The sequence below is a fragment of the Bombus terrestris genome, chromosome 9 (assembly GCF_910591885.1).
Source record: "Bombus terrestris chromosome 9, iyBomTerr1.2, whole genome shotgun sequence".
Taxonomy (NCBI): Eukaryota; Metazoa; Arthropoda; class Insecta; order Hymenoptera; family Apidae; genus Bombus; species Bombus terrestris.
The window spans coordinates 8,426,162-8,440,893 of NC_063277.1; the positions used below are offsets into that span (position 1 = coordinate 8,426,162).

The 14,732-nt window shown below is 29.6% G+C and overlaps 1 protein-coding gene across 3 annotated transcripts; it reads right to left on the reverse strand.

The window, feature by feature from the left end:
* Positions 1 to 162: 162 nt before the first annotated feature.
* LOC100646385 (lipid storage droplets surface-binding protein 1) lies at positions 163 to 6,169 on the reverse strand. Of its 3 annotated transcripts, none has more exons than XM_003397582.4 (8): positions 6,012 to 6,169; positions 4,240 to 4,398; positions 3,567 to 3,752; positions 3,289 to 3,481; positions 2,512 to 2,681; positions 2,028 to 2,285; positions 1,829 to 1,927; positions 163 to 1,681 (listed from the first exon to the last, which is right to left on the reverse strand). In XM_003397582.4, exons 2-8 carry the CDS (start codon positions 4,384 to 4,386, stop codon positions 1,544 to 1,546), a joined length of 1,191 nt encoding a protein of 396 aa, XP_003397630.1. In that variant the 5' UTR covers positions 4,387 to 4,398; positions 6,012 to 6,169; the 3' UTR covers positions 163 to 1,543. The 3 variants fall into 3 exon arrangements, with proteins under 3 accessions (XP_003397630.1, XP_012167204.1, XP_012167205.1); XM_012311814.3 differs by lacking the exon at positions 6,012 to 6,169 and adding an exon at positions 5,300 to 5,377; XM_012311815.3 differs by lacking the exon at positions 6,012 to 6,169 and adding an exon at positions 5,237 to 5,318.
* Positions 6,170 to 14,732: the final 8,563 nt, after the last annotated feature.

The following is a 14,732-nucleotide window of genomic DNA, read 5'->3' on the forward strand; positions in this document are numbered from 1 at the left end:
TTTTTTCGGAGGTATTGCTCATATTTTGACATCTATTAAATGATAGCTTGTGTTAGTACATAGATGTGTATTGTTTTAAAATATTATTGTATATGAATAATTTATATAATATTTTTCCGACAATAGAAGGAAATAGCATTCTTAAAAAGGATTCGTTAAGAATTCAATGAAAGATTAATTAATTTTATTTATTTTGATGTTTATTTTAATGTCAGAGCTACATAGAATAATGTATAATGAGTAATTAGCATTAATTCTAATTTAACATGTGCTAGTTCTACTTACATATAGATGTATATTTTTATATATTATCCCTCAATAACAATATATTATACCCAATTTATATTCACCATTTTTCTGTATTTTGTATTGATAAAGCATTTATCGTATTATATCTATTTTAAAATCAATGATTTGAAGACATAAAAATTTATTCCTATACAACTGAAATACTGATATTATTTTCAATATTTTAAATTGAACATGGATAAGAATATAAGCTATACTTGTAGAATGAATAATATTCTTGCAAAAACAAATTTATATAAGTAGAAAGATTAAATATTATAATATTATAGCAGAGTAATAATAATGATTAAAGAGATACAGATTACAGTTTATCTTGAACAATTGAAAATAAAGTAAGAGGGGGAGGGGAAGAGATTCTGTTACTTCACAATTTAAATCGTAATATCATTCTGTCGCTAAAAAGTGAAATTTTTAATTCAATTGTTTCTGTGTGTACGTGTGCATGTGTGTACCTTATCAGTTCGTTAAAACACATTAATGTACTAGTTACAAAATCTAGTTTCATTAGCTTTGATAACAGAAACGATAATTAGGTCCAAAGTAATATTAATGCTTTAAAAAAATTACTTATCTAAATTCGCTTACTTATTTGCAACGTACTATTCTTTATTACTTTTCTAACTATTGCGAAATTTGTTTGAATAATTTAAAAATTTAAATTTATTAAATTATATCATTCAATGGAATAAAATGTAAGAGACATATTAAGATAATTATGTATGCATAAACTAATCGAAGATATCCGCATTGGATTAAACACAAACACAACTTATATATATTATATCCAATATGTTTAGTATAATCATAACGAGACATCAATAACAAGCTTCTTAAAGATATATACGGGCAAGAATGTATAATCTACTTCGAGTCAACAAAACAAATAGACCATTTTTTAATAGCGTCGTAATGACTGTGAAATTATCATAATATTTATTTTTGCACTTTCTTGTTTCTAGACATATTATAGTTTATGTACTAAATGTAAATTCAAGAATTGAAAACTATGAATCACACGGATACACTCTGTCTTCGATATAAGAGAAATATTCATTAATTGCTTAATGTGAGTGTGGGAATATAATGTGTTCGAAAACTATATTATAATATTTCGGTGGATATTATTTATCTGTGAAATTTCAATGAGGAATTTTCCTGATACATAGTTATCAACTTTGAAATAAATGCTATCATAGACGGAACTTACGTAAAATAACTTATAACCACAGTTTTGTTACTCAATAGTATCGATACCATTTACGGGAGGTTTTGAAGACATTGACATGTGATTGTTGTGGTTTCGTTGATGACTCTTTGCACGTGTTACTTTGGAAACACATGGGCGACCAGCTAGAAAAGTTGCGAACCGCTCCTGTAAAAGTAACATCAGTTGCTTGATAGCATTTTTTGCATTGATACTAGTTAATGACATAGGTATATCATAATTAATAAAAATATATAATAAATGTGGTTCGTGGTTAAACATTATTAGGGCGAACGTTATTTAAATTCTACATACCAATAAATGATTTGTAGATGAATTGAGCCTTTGTATAGCCAAATTAATGGCTGAAATTTGTTCTTTTGCTGCACCCCTTTTACCGATAATTGGCATCATCTTCAGAACAGAAAGAGGCCGAATAAACATAGATAAACGAAGGAACCGTAGTAATGAATATTTCAAGAATTGAATGATGTACAAATTTATTGACAATTACTCTGAAAGTAGCATCCGCAACTACGAGCAATTGATGCGACACTCCAATGAGAAGTCTACCAAGATTGCGCGGGGTTTTAGCTGCTAACGCTGTTGTCCCATTCACTAGATGAACAATACGACGCGCAGATTCACGCGTTAAAAGAACCAATAACTGTTCTAGAGTAGCTGGTCGAGCTTGGTTTTCTGGTTCAGGCAAACTTAATGTTCCCCAAAGTTCTTTCGCCTTTTTAAACGCTAGTTTTGGATCCGTTGCTAACTGTAACATATCAACTTTATCGTTCGCACAACAGAGCAAGTATATAATTGGAAAATGATCAATGATGCAAAGTATAGTTTCTTTATTCAGTAAATGATATTAATAGATAATACAAATAAATAATGCTTACTCAAGGCTTCCTTCTCCTTTCTTTTTACTTTTGCTAATTTTTATTTATTATTTGTATTGTTTATTATGTATATCAGTCGAAAGAAGTGTTACTTACTAATTCTACAATATACAAAAGTATATGAATGCATTCCGTTCCTTGTTCCTTAAGCGCTCGAGCTTCTGCTAATGTGCGACGCGTTAGCCGTTTTTGTAATTTCCTAGATAGCCTGGCACCGTGTTTGATAGTTCGTGTGGTCTTACTCACAGGTTCAGATGGAGAGGAATCTAAAAAATAATTTTCATTGACAACGATTTAACTTAATCGATTATTTGTTTGCTCGATACGGTACTCGACGTATCAGTTAACACTGAAACAATAGAACTGATGATTAAAGTATACAATCGATACCAAAGAAATAAAGATGAAAAATACATGAAAAGGTATATAATGCAAGGGAAAATCACTAATTTAATTATTTGAACACTGCGTGTTACGATTAGTTCGAATAATCAATATTTAATATATATTTAGAAGTTTAATTTGATATTAATTGAACATGATTTCATTTGTTATACATACAGTGACAAACAAACGGTATTTGCACATACCTTTATTTTCCAAATAAAGCGTGTCTTTACCACATTCTATACACTTCATTTTTATAGTACAAAATTTTTGTAATCATATGAAATTACTGTTAAATGATATAAAATTTAATATACTTAAATTTAATTAGTTAATATATAAATACTATAATAAATACAATGATGTACGAATACTTTTTGTATCCATTGCATATAGAAAGTATAAAAGATTACTTTCTTAAGTTGCTATTAGAATATTTAAAATATGGTCTAAACTACTATCGGCAATTTAAAACGAATAATTTACCATGGTCTACTGTATCGGTAGAATCAGCAGGCAAGTAACGATCAACATATTTATCTGCGACAGTTAGAGCCCCATCTAATCTATCTACCGCTGCGTTCGCGGCTTGGCTTCCTATCAGTTTCACGCTTCCGGCACGCATTAGAACAGGCCTCACAATTTTGTTGTTCACATATTCTCGCGCATTGCAGTATATCTTTGTAATATAAAATACACATTGATTTCATTCTTTAGAATAATGAAATGTTAAATAACTAACATTTAACTTTAACTGTACTTACAAGATGCGGAGGAAGATGCACGGCTGGTACTCTCTGTTCAACGATATCGATACCTTTACAGAGCAAATGATCGATCGTCATAATAGGCCCATTTAATACGGAAATCGCAGGTTTCGCTGATGCTGTTGCAATTGCAAGTGATTGTTCAGCAGTACATAAACTCCAGCTCATCAATGAATTTGAACGCTGAAATTAACAATATCATGTTTGTTTCTTGATTTTGATTTTTTTTCGCAAGGATATGACGATTACTAAGCTAGATAAATGGAAGATTAAGTAGAATAGGTTTAATGTTTAGATGTGGTTGACATTTAAGTTAATACGAATATAAAGAACGTAAACTTATTAAAAAATTGTTTTATTGCTGCATACACGTGCATTTATCTTAATCAGTCGTTTAACATTTCTAAATAAAAAATCATTGAGAAATATTAAAATTCTTGCATTAAAACAATATTTTCATTTTCAGTTTATATACTTTCATACTTCACTATTTTAAAGATAACAGTTTGCTCACGCTATTTTATTTCTAAATACAATGTACATATATAAAAGTTTTGCTGATCATTGCAAGCATACAGCACTTTTACGACAAACGAAACTGGCAAGTGAAGGATGAGAGAAAGTGGAGCGACTCGTGAAACTGTCAGATTATTAAAACAGTTTTGCTTACCTTTAGTCTATCGTAGACGTTGCCAGCGATATGTATACTGTTTTCTACAATAGGCAGGTTGGAGATTCTAACAACTGATTCGAAACGAGGCAAATCGGAGTGCCGTTTGTTTTCGGAATATCGAGTTTTCGGGTTTGTTCGCGCCATTTGAGATAGTTGCTGTAATTAAGTCAAAATTATTATTTTTATTTCTAGTACCAAAAATACTAATACTTATATGTATACTCAGGTACCAATTTCAAGCGTTCTGTTATTTATGTATGTTTTTGTATATTATATTTTAATTATATTTTATATCATATTATACTTTTCTATTCCGAATGATATTTTTCATTTTAAAAATTTATTCCTTTTTTATATTTTTCATAAATCTCTAGTAACGTAAATAATCTATACATACAATGTAAAACTAACAGCGACATGGTAACATTTCATTTTTAGTACTTTTAGCAATATTCTTGACGTCAGTCGTCTTACAATAAAAGAAAACGAATGTTGTTGGTATTGTTTATAATAAATGTGTGATAACTTTTGATAGATACACATACAAGTGCAAACAAGAGTATAAAACGATTGTATGCATATAACATGCCTAATGTATGAATTATAGTAAAGGAAGTTAATGATTAGAAAGGTCTGATCAGTCACATTACGTCGTCGAATAATATTTCTGCAGCTTTGCAAAATTTTTAAATACACGATATAGGCAGTGCTGTATACTAATCGAGAGAAACCAGTTGTAGCAATTGATAAGAAAGGTCACATTATAATGTACCTCGTGGTTAATGTCGAGGCTGTACTTTCTCTTCAAGTATGTCAATAACTTAGATTTATTTATAGAGATCGGTTACCTATATCTTTAAGTCATATACTTAAATAAATACAAATTAGTCATATACTTATAAATACAAATATAAATAATATAAGTTGTTACTACGAAACTACGAACGCCAATTTTATGTCGACAAAACGGTGCACAAGTTTGTTTCAAACTTACTATAAAACAATAAAATCATACTATAGGTTCACGTTAAACACCGGTCGATACCCTTATTCTTACCATGCTTATCGAAACCATAACGCAAACTGTGTCGATTAATTCGAACTAATCCTAATTCGAATAATATTTCGTATTTATATATATGATGTATATGATATATATACATGAGAGAAAGAGAGAGAGAGAGAGAGAGAGAGAGAGAGAGAGAAAGAGAGAGAAGTAGTAGTAGAAGAAAGCGCCATCGGATTCAATATGTATATAAGCGCGGAAGAAACGAATTTGAGGAATAATCGTAAAAAAGTAATTGGAACAAATATTTTCGAAGCTATTACAAAATATATTATAACGTTGTTAGAAAATATTTTTATAATAACAAGTTCAATAAACCTTAATATATACCTAAAATATTGCTGTATCTAATATAGTTGTATAGAGAATATATAAAGAATACAGATATCGAATTTCATAATCTAAATCTATTTCACAATAAGGATAGGAATTAGTTATCCAATTTCTTATATAACGCAATAAATTTAATACGCATACAAAATTTTACTTCATTAAACATAGATTTTATTAATCTTTAAAATAGAACTTTACCAGAGAGACAGAGATTAATGAATTTTATGGTAAACGCCAGATATAGTGACCGAATCACAGGAGGATGATCGAATTGCATTTAGATCTATATTAAAATTTGAAAATCCATGAAAATTGGACTTAACCAATGACTAATCGATCGATAGTAGTTGCACAGATAATTGATCCTTACCTCAGGGTGCGAAAAGGCAAATGGACCGATAGTAAGGCGAAGACTTGATCACGATGAAATTATATAACGGAACTTAGCAGGGTGTAAAAACAGATGGAATGACAGAGTCAGTGTTTCGCGAAAGAACACGCCACTGACTGCACGTCGGAGTCTGCGAAATGGTATCTCATCGGTTTGACCTATGACACGCCGATTATACAGCTACGGCGACCATCATGCCTCATGAATCCATTTTTTTCTCAGCTCTTGCTTTACACTTATAACCTAATAATACCCAATAAAAGTTCTGTATAAAGATCATAGAGAAATGAAGGTTAATCTTGATTCGCCCGCTCATCCACGTTCAATTTTTTGCTCAGACACGAGGGATAATGCATGTTAGACTATTCAAGGTTAGGTTTACTATAAAGCGTATTTTTTTTATATACATAATTATATGTATAATTGGAGTAAAAATTGAGTTAATTAATATTTATAGTTTGCAGCGAATTTTAGTATCAGGCGATTTTAAGGGAATCTGATTTCTATATCTGCCACGATTATTAATTTTCACAGGTAAATATTTCAATGAAATACAATGTTTTGTAATTTAAAAATTTAATAAATCGATCATAGAAATTTTTAATGGAAAATAATAATATAGATGGAAATTTCAAACTGAATATTTTCAGAATTCATTGAAAGAGTTAAAGTTTTTTTACTGTACAAAAATATTCAGCAACTGTTTATAGAAAGATATCTAACAATTTTTTAATTCAGAAAATGTTAGATGACGCAATGGTTCAATTCATTAATGTTGAACAGTCAATTTCATGAAGATACAAATTGTCTCAGTAATTAGAAAGAAAAGAAAAGATACATAATTCTAAAACGAAAGTTACTATTATAGAATATAATAAGACGAACATCGTCCTAAATAATTGGAGGAGCATTTTTAAAAATCACCATCATCGTAACCATTTGCCATTTGTTACAAGTAATGGTAAATAAATATTTTAATCTGAAGTTATAAGTGTACAACGGTGGTAGTACGTATTTAGAAATTAAATTATTTGGGAATTAATGTAATTCCCAAATATTTGTAACATTTGAATTATTTCAATTATTTCAATGTAAAACATATATAACCTGTTACGCATGCAGAAAATTATACATTTAAAAATACGTAACGCCAGACATAAGCGATACGATAAAGAAGAAAGTAGTTGCGACATGGTAGTAGTCGAAGGACAGTATATCTACTTATAGTAATAGCTATAGAAAATTTATAGTGGAAAAGGAGACTACGTGGAAAACTTTAAATTATCGCCGGCAGACGTTCTTAATTGCTATACAAAGTCCACTGCATCAAACGACTATTTGCGTGTATGGGATGGTATAGTAATCAGTTGAATATGTGTGAACAAAAATACATCTTATTTTTTATTTGACACGTATTTTGAAGGAAGACATCACGTATCATATTTTTCCTATATTTAATATTACATTAAAATTCAATTTAGATAACTAGAATTCAAATTTGTATTTCTGAATTTCAGTAAAATGTTAAGTAATATCAATGTAAAGTAATGAAACGATTTAGAATTTATCTTTCTGGTGTTATTATACAATTATGCTATTTAGTAAAATTTAATTTTTTCTAAGTACATTTGACACACTGTTATGTCTTTGTAACAGACACAAAAATCAATTCGTGATATTAAGGTGTAGAAAAATCATATTTCTGATAACCTTTGTACTACAGGATATCTATTGGAAAATATTAAGTCAATAATCAAGTTCAGGAAAAGCTATTTGAGTTATTTGAAATGGATAGTTATTTTAAGAATGGGATAGATTTTTCGAGGATTAAGAAATAAAACACCTTTCTATATTAAAGACGGGAAATACTAGGCGAATTTTATCTTATTGTTTCGAAAGAAATATCGATTTTTGAAATTTGTCGCTGGGAAACAAACTATCTATTTTTAGAAAGTCAAAGGTTTAAAGGTTGATTGGTTTATTTATTATTTACTAAAGAGATATGGTATCTATCGTTTAAAAAAAGGATTTCAACAAAATCCATTTCGTGTAAACCGAAGCAAGACTAGTTAAAAAAGCCAAAGAAAAAGTTTATTTGTATAACTGTTATAATATTAATGTATGTTAAATAAGTTTGAATATAAAGTTTCTCAATTTATAAACCTAGTATGTAGAAAATTAGAGACAATCACACTGCAATTAAGTGTGTTCTTAGTTCATCAATCCCAATTTAATGACATAGATAACAAGTAATAAGGAGAGAAATGAATTATTGAGCCCACTAATGCAATAATTGCATCACATGGTAAATGGTTATTATGTACACGCACGATTACACGTGTACATCATTCTCTTCTATATCGCTAATTTATTTCATATGGTTCAGAAGATTCAAATTTAAATATTCTCAGTTCAATAAAATGGAACTCAATATCTATATTATAGGAATAGTATAATAGCACAAGTCCATTTTGTACAAATAATCTTCTTCTTAATATATACAATTAGTAGAATCATCACTTAAAATTAAGTTGAACATAGTTATGCATAGTGTTAATTGTGTTATGATTGTTATTAGAGTTAGAAAATTGTTTCATTTCTTCTGGACAATGTATGTTATTGTAACATTATATAAGAATTATTAAAATCATGTTTTAAAATTATTAAAGATATCCAAATGAAATGAGAATTTTTAAAGAATTTTTCAAACTTTGTAATACTCTATTGTATATGTTTTACATATACATGTAGTATTACATGTACGTATATGTATACTGAAAATAATACAATAAGAATCCGATCAAGTGTAGCATATGCAGCGAAGTGCAGTAAAATAAACGATATCTATATTTAGTTGAAATTATCGCGGCTTCTCGTGTGATTTAATAATTGTTTTAAAGGATAGTCGCTGATTATATTATCAACAATTAATTTTTTTATTTATCACTATTACAAGATTATTATTATTATTATTATTGTCATAAAATGATTTCTCGCTGTTCGTTTCTTTTATTAGTTTCTTAACACGAAGCAAATGATAAGTGGAGCGCAGTTCTAATTTATGTTCAATATAAACATTCTGCAATTGATCTTATTACTTTTAACTGCGATGTATATCAAGCTTTATTTTTGGTTTTTATGCAAACATTATCATACAATAAATATAGTAACTTATTGAAAAAGTTTACAGTAAATAATAATTCTTTGGGAAATGTTTCTCTACGAGCGTGGTTTAAAGACATACGACTCAGCATAATGGGTATTTTATAATAGTCATGGTCATGACTAACTTTTTAATGATACGTAAATGACGATGCAAAAAATTCCCGGAATACGGAAAACATTATGCCGTAGGGATTATTCAATGCTCGAAGAAGGTAGCGAAGATAAAAATATTTAAAGAATACAATCGTGTTGAAGTTGGTATATTATACTTGTCAGTATTAAAAGTTGTCATAAAAACAGAAATAAAAAGGTAGCATTCATGTGAATTTCCAAATTATAATATATCATATATTATACTGTAAGATATTAGTAATACAATATGGTATAATAAAATGAGATTTAATTGTTAGTTTCCGGCAGATTCATTGATATTTTGATTACTTAGACTTAGATACTTTGTCAGCCGCATCATTGACTAAATACAAAATTTTAATTTTAATTTAAAAATTTAAAATTAAATTTAAAAATTTAAAATTAAGTTTAAAAATTTAAAATTAAATTTTAAAATTTTGTGTCTCGAATTCTGAAACACAACCTCAAAAAGAATCGGAGCGTTTCTTAAGGAGCGTTCAAATGATGAATATTATTGTCAATATTTAGGGTTTTGAACATTGTATTGATAATGTATCTATATTTGTCGTCGGAGGTCTAGAGAGTCCCTTATGTATGGTAATGTTGAGAATTTTGAATATTGACAATAATATTGACATTAATATTCATCATCTGAACGTTTCTTTACGCTTTTTGTGATTTGCTACGAATATAGGAATTATATTCAATTTAATCATCGAAAGCGATAAAAATGAACTTGATATCTACGGAACATCGCGATCTGTACTACCGAGCGTTAAGGGGTTTATCCATAAACGCTGTGGTTTATCATAGAGGTTACTGGTCTGTGGCTTTATCTGTAATTTAGTTCATGATAATAAAGATCACGAATAACCATATGTAAGTATGTAGGAATTTGAAGCATTATCTATTGATGGTAACAAATTTCTTACTTGCTTACGGACTAAAAATTGAAACCTGTTGATTTTATTTTAAAATAATAACTAACTTAATTAAAAATATTATTGTAAATGTAATATCTTTTAATACGTGCAGTCGAAGCTTCGAACAGAAAATCAAGAAAACGAAAGATTTATTGATCACGTTATGGGAAAAGAAAGAATTAACAGAATTGTAGCGACAGAAGAAGAGAAAGAAAAAGTAACAGATTAAGTTAAACTTTCATTTGTAAGAGAGGAAATGGATGAACTAGCTAAACAAGGTCAACTTTTTTAAGGAAGAAGAAAGGCTGTGATAAAAATTAAGTTAAAATTAGACTTTGATTGACTTTCTTTCTTCTACAAATGTCGATTAAATGTAAACTTTATAAGTTAACTTAAAAACATTATATGTTTTTATGTTTGTAACACATATTCTTACCTAGATTTCAAATTGTCTCCTGTTTCATTTCAACTATTTATCACGTTTCATTTTTAATGTTATGATACACAATATTGACGCATTGTAATGTGAATTTCATATTAAAGTAGAACAATCAGATAATAAAACGCACGAATAGCAAAATGTTCGAGTAGTAAAATGTTTAGATAATAAGTGTTGTAATCGAGTATCTATTATTATTCTAACATATAATATATTTAATATAAATAGTTCGGGTTTTATACAACTGTACCACTACATAATCTCTGCATTCAAATTCGAATATTATATCATATATTGCTTTTGTTCAACTTAATCCTAGTTTTTATTAAATAGAGTATATTTTATAACTTGACCTGTTATTTTGTGCTAAAAACGTCGCATAAAACGTTCTTATCCGAAATCGTAAGCTTTTCACGGAAATTACAAATTATAGATTATATTAGGTCATCCCATAAGTTCGTGTCGTTTTTCGAGCGGTTATATATGTTGAGATTGTTTACATACCTTTCAGTTTCATGAAAAAATGTAATCCCCCTCTCGTTGTACAACTTCTTCCCATTTTTCATTATTCCGTCTCGATAAAAGTTCTCTTGTTTTTCTGTAAAATATGATATGTATACACAAAGGTTGGCACGAACTTATGGGATGACCTAATATTTCCATTGATTCTGAAATATTATCTATCGAAAAATAAATGAATATATCATAAAACATTAAAAGTAAAATAATTTTAAAATGACAGCAAGAGAAGCTTTCCAATTATTCGAAAATTATTTGACAAATTTTTATTTGTGTTTAATTATCATCTATAAACGTCTTTAATTTTTCTTAGTTCAAAATATTTTCCAATCTCCCATATTAATCCGTGCATGCAATTATTTCTATCACAAGTAGTTGAAGAAAAAGGCAGAAATCCCATAATGGGTACATTTTTTCCCAAGTGGAGTTATGTCCAAGATTTCAGGACTTTTATCTCTTTTCAAATGAAATCGCATATTTGTTTCTAACTGGGTGTACAGTGCACTTTGAAATAGTTTCATTGACCCTAGTCAAGCCCTAGTTCTGAGGTTATTTAGGGTTAAACAAAATTTACCTCCGTTGAACAGACAAAAGATGTTCTTCATAGTTGTGAATGTCATGTGGCCGTGGCACGAACTTACGCAAATGTTGTTGGTTATAGACAGCTGTGTTTACAAATACGGAATATGCATTGTTAGGCTCTTAGGCTGCAATTGCTTCACACTCAAAACACAGTAAATTGTATTTGAAATTATTTTTCCAATAGCGAATAGAGTTTCAGAGATTAAAGTGTGACGACGCGACGTGTATATGCATTGTAAATAGTACTTGCCGCATCTAATCGGACACAAAAGGCTGCATCTACCTGAACAATAATATACTTATTCTCGTGTTGTTGGTGATTAATTACGTTAAATTAATTCCTTCTTCTTATAAAGTATAATAAAATACAGTGTTTCTATTTTTGGAAAAGTTGTCTACGCATTTCTTACAAATACGCCTATTATCTTTTATTTCAAATTATCGTGTACCTATATATAATATTATTCCCTAATATTAAATAGATCTAAGTAAATAAAATAATTTGTAAATCACTAAAATTTCTATACAAATGGAATGTTCATAATGAAAACTTTTTGTATATATGATACACTTTACGTCTATAATATATAAAATAATAAGAATATCACTGACTAATATCTAATTGTATGAATCTCTTTTCAAAATCAGCACACGACAATAATATCATTCTCTCATTCTCTACACAATATTAACATATATCTATAACGTTATTATTATTGATTCTTTTCTATACACAAAAGTGCATAGTGATATCAAGTGGATGAATATCTAGAGGTGTATTAAACGGGGTTAGGTGCGGTCACTGAATGTGATGTCCATAGTTCCGGGTATCTTTATCAAAGAATACCAACGAGATAGTTTTTTTTGGTAACCAGTCTGGTCTTTGCATATGCGTAAGTAAATATTAGCGGAGGATGATGAGGGTCTCTGACCATTTCCTCCCTTCTTTTTCCTGTCTCTTTTCACGTGGCCATTCTCACGTTGACCACCCTCGACATAGCAATCCGTTCATTCATTTCAGCTTCCGTTGCGACGTCATTCTGAAACCCTGTCTTTACTTGTGCTCTGGTCTCAGAACCCCCATCAAAAACCTTTCTCTGATGTTACTTTCATTCAAACAGATATCCAAGACAAGTCCCTCCTTACCTCAGGGGTAAAATTTTTCAATGCTCTTTTTCGTTTCATAACCGAATCCCATCGGGTGTCATATATATTGCGATTATAAGCAAAATTATTTCACGCAGATATGTATATTTATTATACACATCCAATTAAAAATAATTGTTAGCGAATAGTCCATGTTGGAGGTAATCATTATCAGTGAATTGTTATTTTAATTAGATGCATTGTCAAAGATATTCGTTTTAAACACTTGAAAAGCACTAAAATCAATCGTTATTCATCAATTGTCACTCTAGACGATCTTCGTACATCAGATAACCGTCTTATACGTTGTCATACATCTTTTCTAAGATTTAAGAAAATGGATTTAAGCGATGGTAGATTGAAATATATTTTAGAAACTAAAAATTATTTGTTACATATTTTGAAGAGATTGATGAAAAATGATGCCATCATTAATAAATGTTCTAGGGAATGTTAAAGAACTACTTCAAGCTAGTTAAACTAATTTTATTGGTCGTACTGTCACATCTTGTTCGATATATATTTTAGTTTAACGTTATTGGTAAATATAAATAATGACAACACTTGTATGATGAATGCAAACATTGCAATAAAGTGTCAGTATTCTTGCTGTATATTCTGTAATGTTTCAACTTTCGTTTGTACGTTAGACGCTTCTGACTTCAATGATACGAAACATGTCATGAGAAATGAACTGCTACTGCAGTCATATAAAAGGAAATATAAGATACAAGAAAAGAATTTCCTGGACGTAATGTGAAATTTTACAATTGTTTATCAAATAAATTCATATTATTCCCACTAGGTGGAAATGAACAGTATCCATATTTTTATTTAAATATAATATATTTAATATAAATATTAAACAAAACTAGTTCACTATCTTTACTTTTGAATCCAGGAGATCATCCATATACAACGAAGGTAAATTTTAATATGTTATTTTAATTTATTGCAATAAATATAAGAAGGATATATAATACAACTTATTGTATTATGCCCTGCATGTTGCTTTGTAATTCGTAAACAGTATGAAAAATCTTATATCTGATATACAAAAATTTTATTTTTAATTTCCATGAAAAAAATTGATGAATGTAAACTGCTAATTTTTCATTGTATTAATCCTCCGCTAATTTTATACATTTTCTGTCAAGAGGCAAATCAAGTTCGAAAAACAAGAAACCAATGAGAGTTAAGATTTCAATTATTCAATCTGCAGAAACCTAACAGAATCTACCACTCAATGATCCAACAACCTAGCAATTAATATACTATTATGTCTATCAATTACATAACAGCCCCCTATATGTCAAAGCATGTATATGAATGGCAGTCCAATTAAACATATTTTTGACCCAGTTTAAAAGACAAGTCCTCAGGAACGCGTGTACCAAAGGGGCGAATCAACTGATCCCTGTGTTGTTCGTGACGCTATGTTGCTTCGCTCGTGCTCCTGTGGCACGGTGTTAATTTTGGACTGTGCTCGATCACACATCCTCGTCAAAGGAGAAGATTGGGATCAGCGATAGAGCTTTGCATGCGCCGACCTACTGCCGTTGCACAGTTTGCAGCGTGTCGTGTATCTCCAAAAGCTGTTCGTTAATCGACGTGATCACGCCGCGCCGCCGTGCCGCGATGTAAACTCGTACAATTAGTTGAACTTCGAGATATGCCACAGCGCGAATTCATGCAAACCTCTTCTTTTTATTTTTCGAATCGAATCTCGGGCAATTCCTCAAATCTTACGTCTTTGCCAACTTGCTCCGAACGCGTAAAGGGCATTTTCATCGC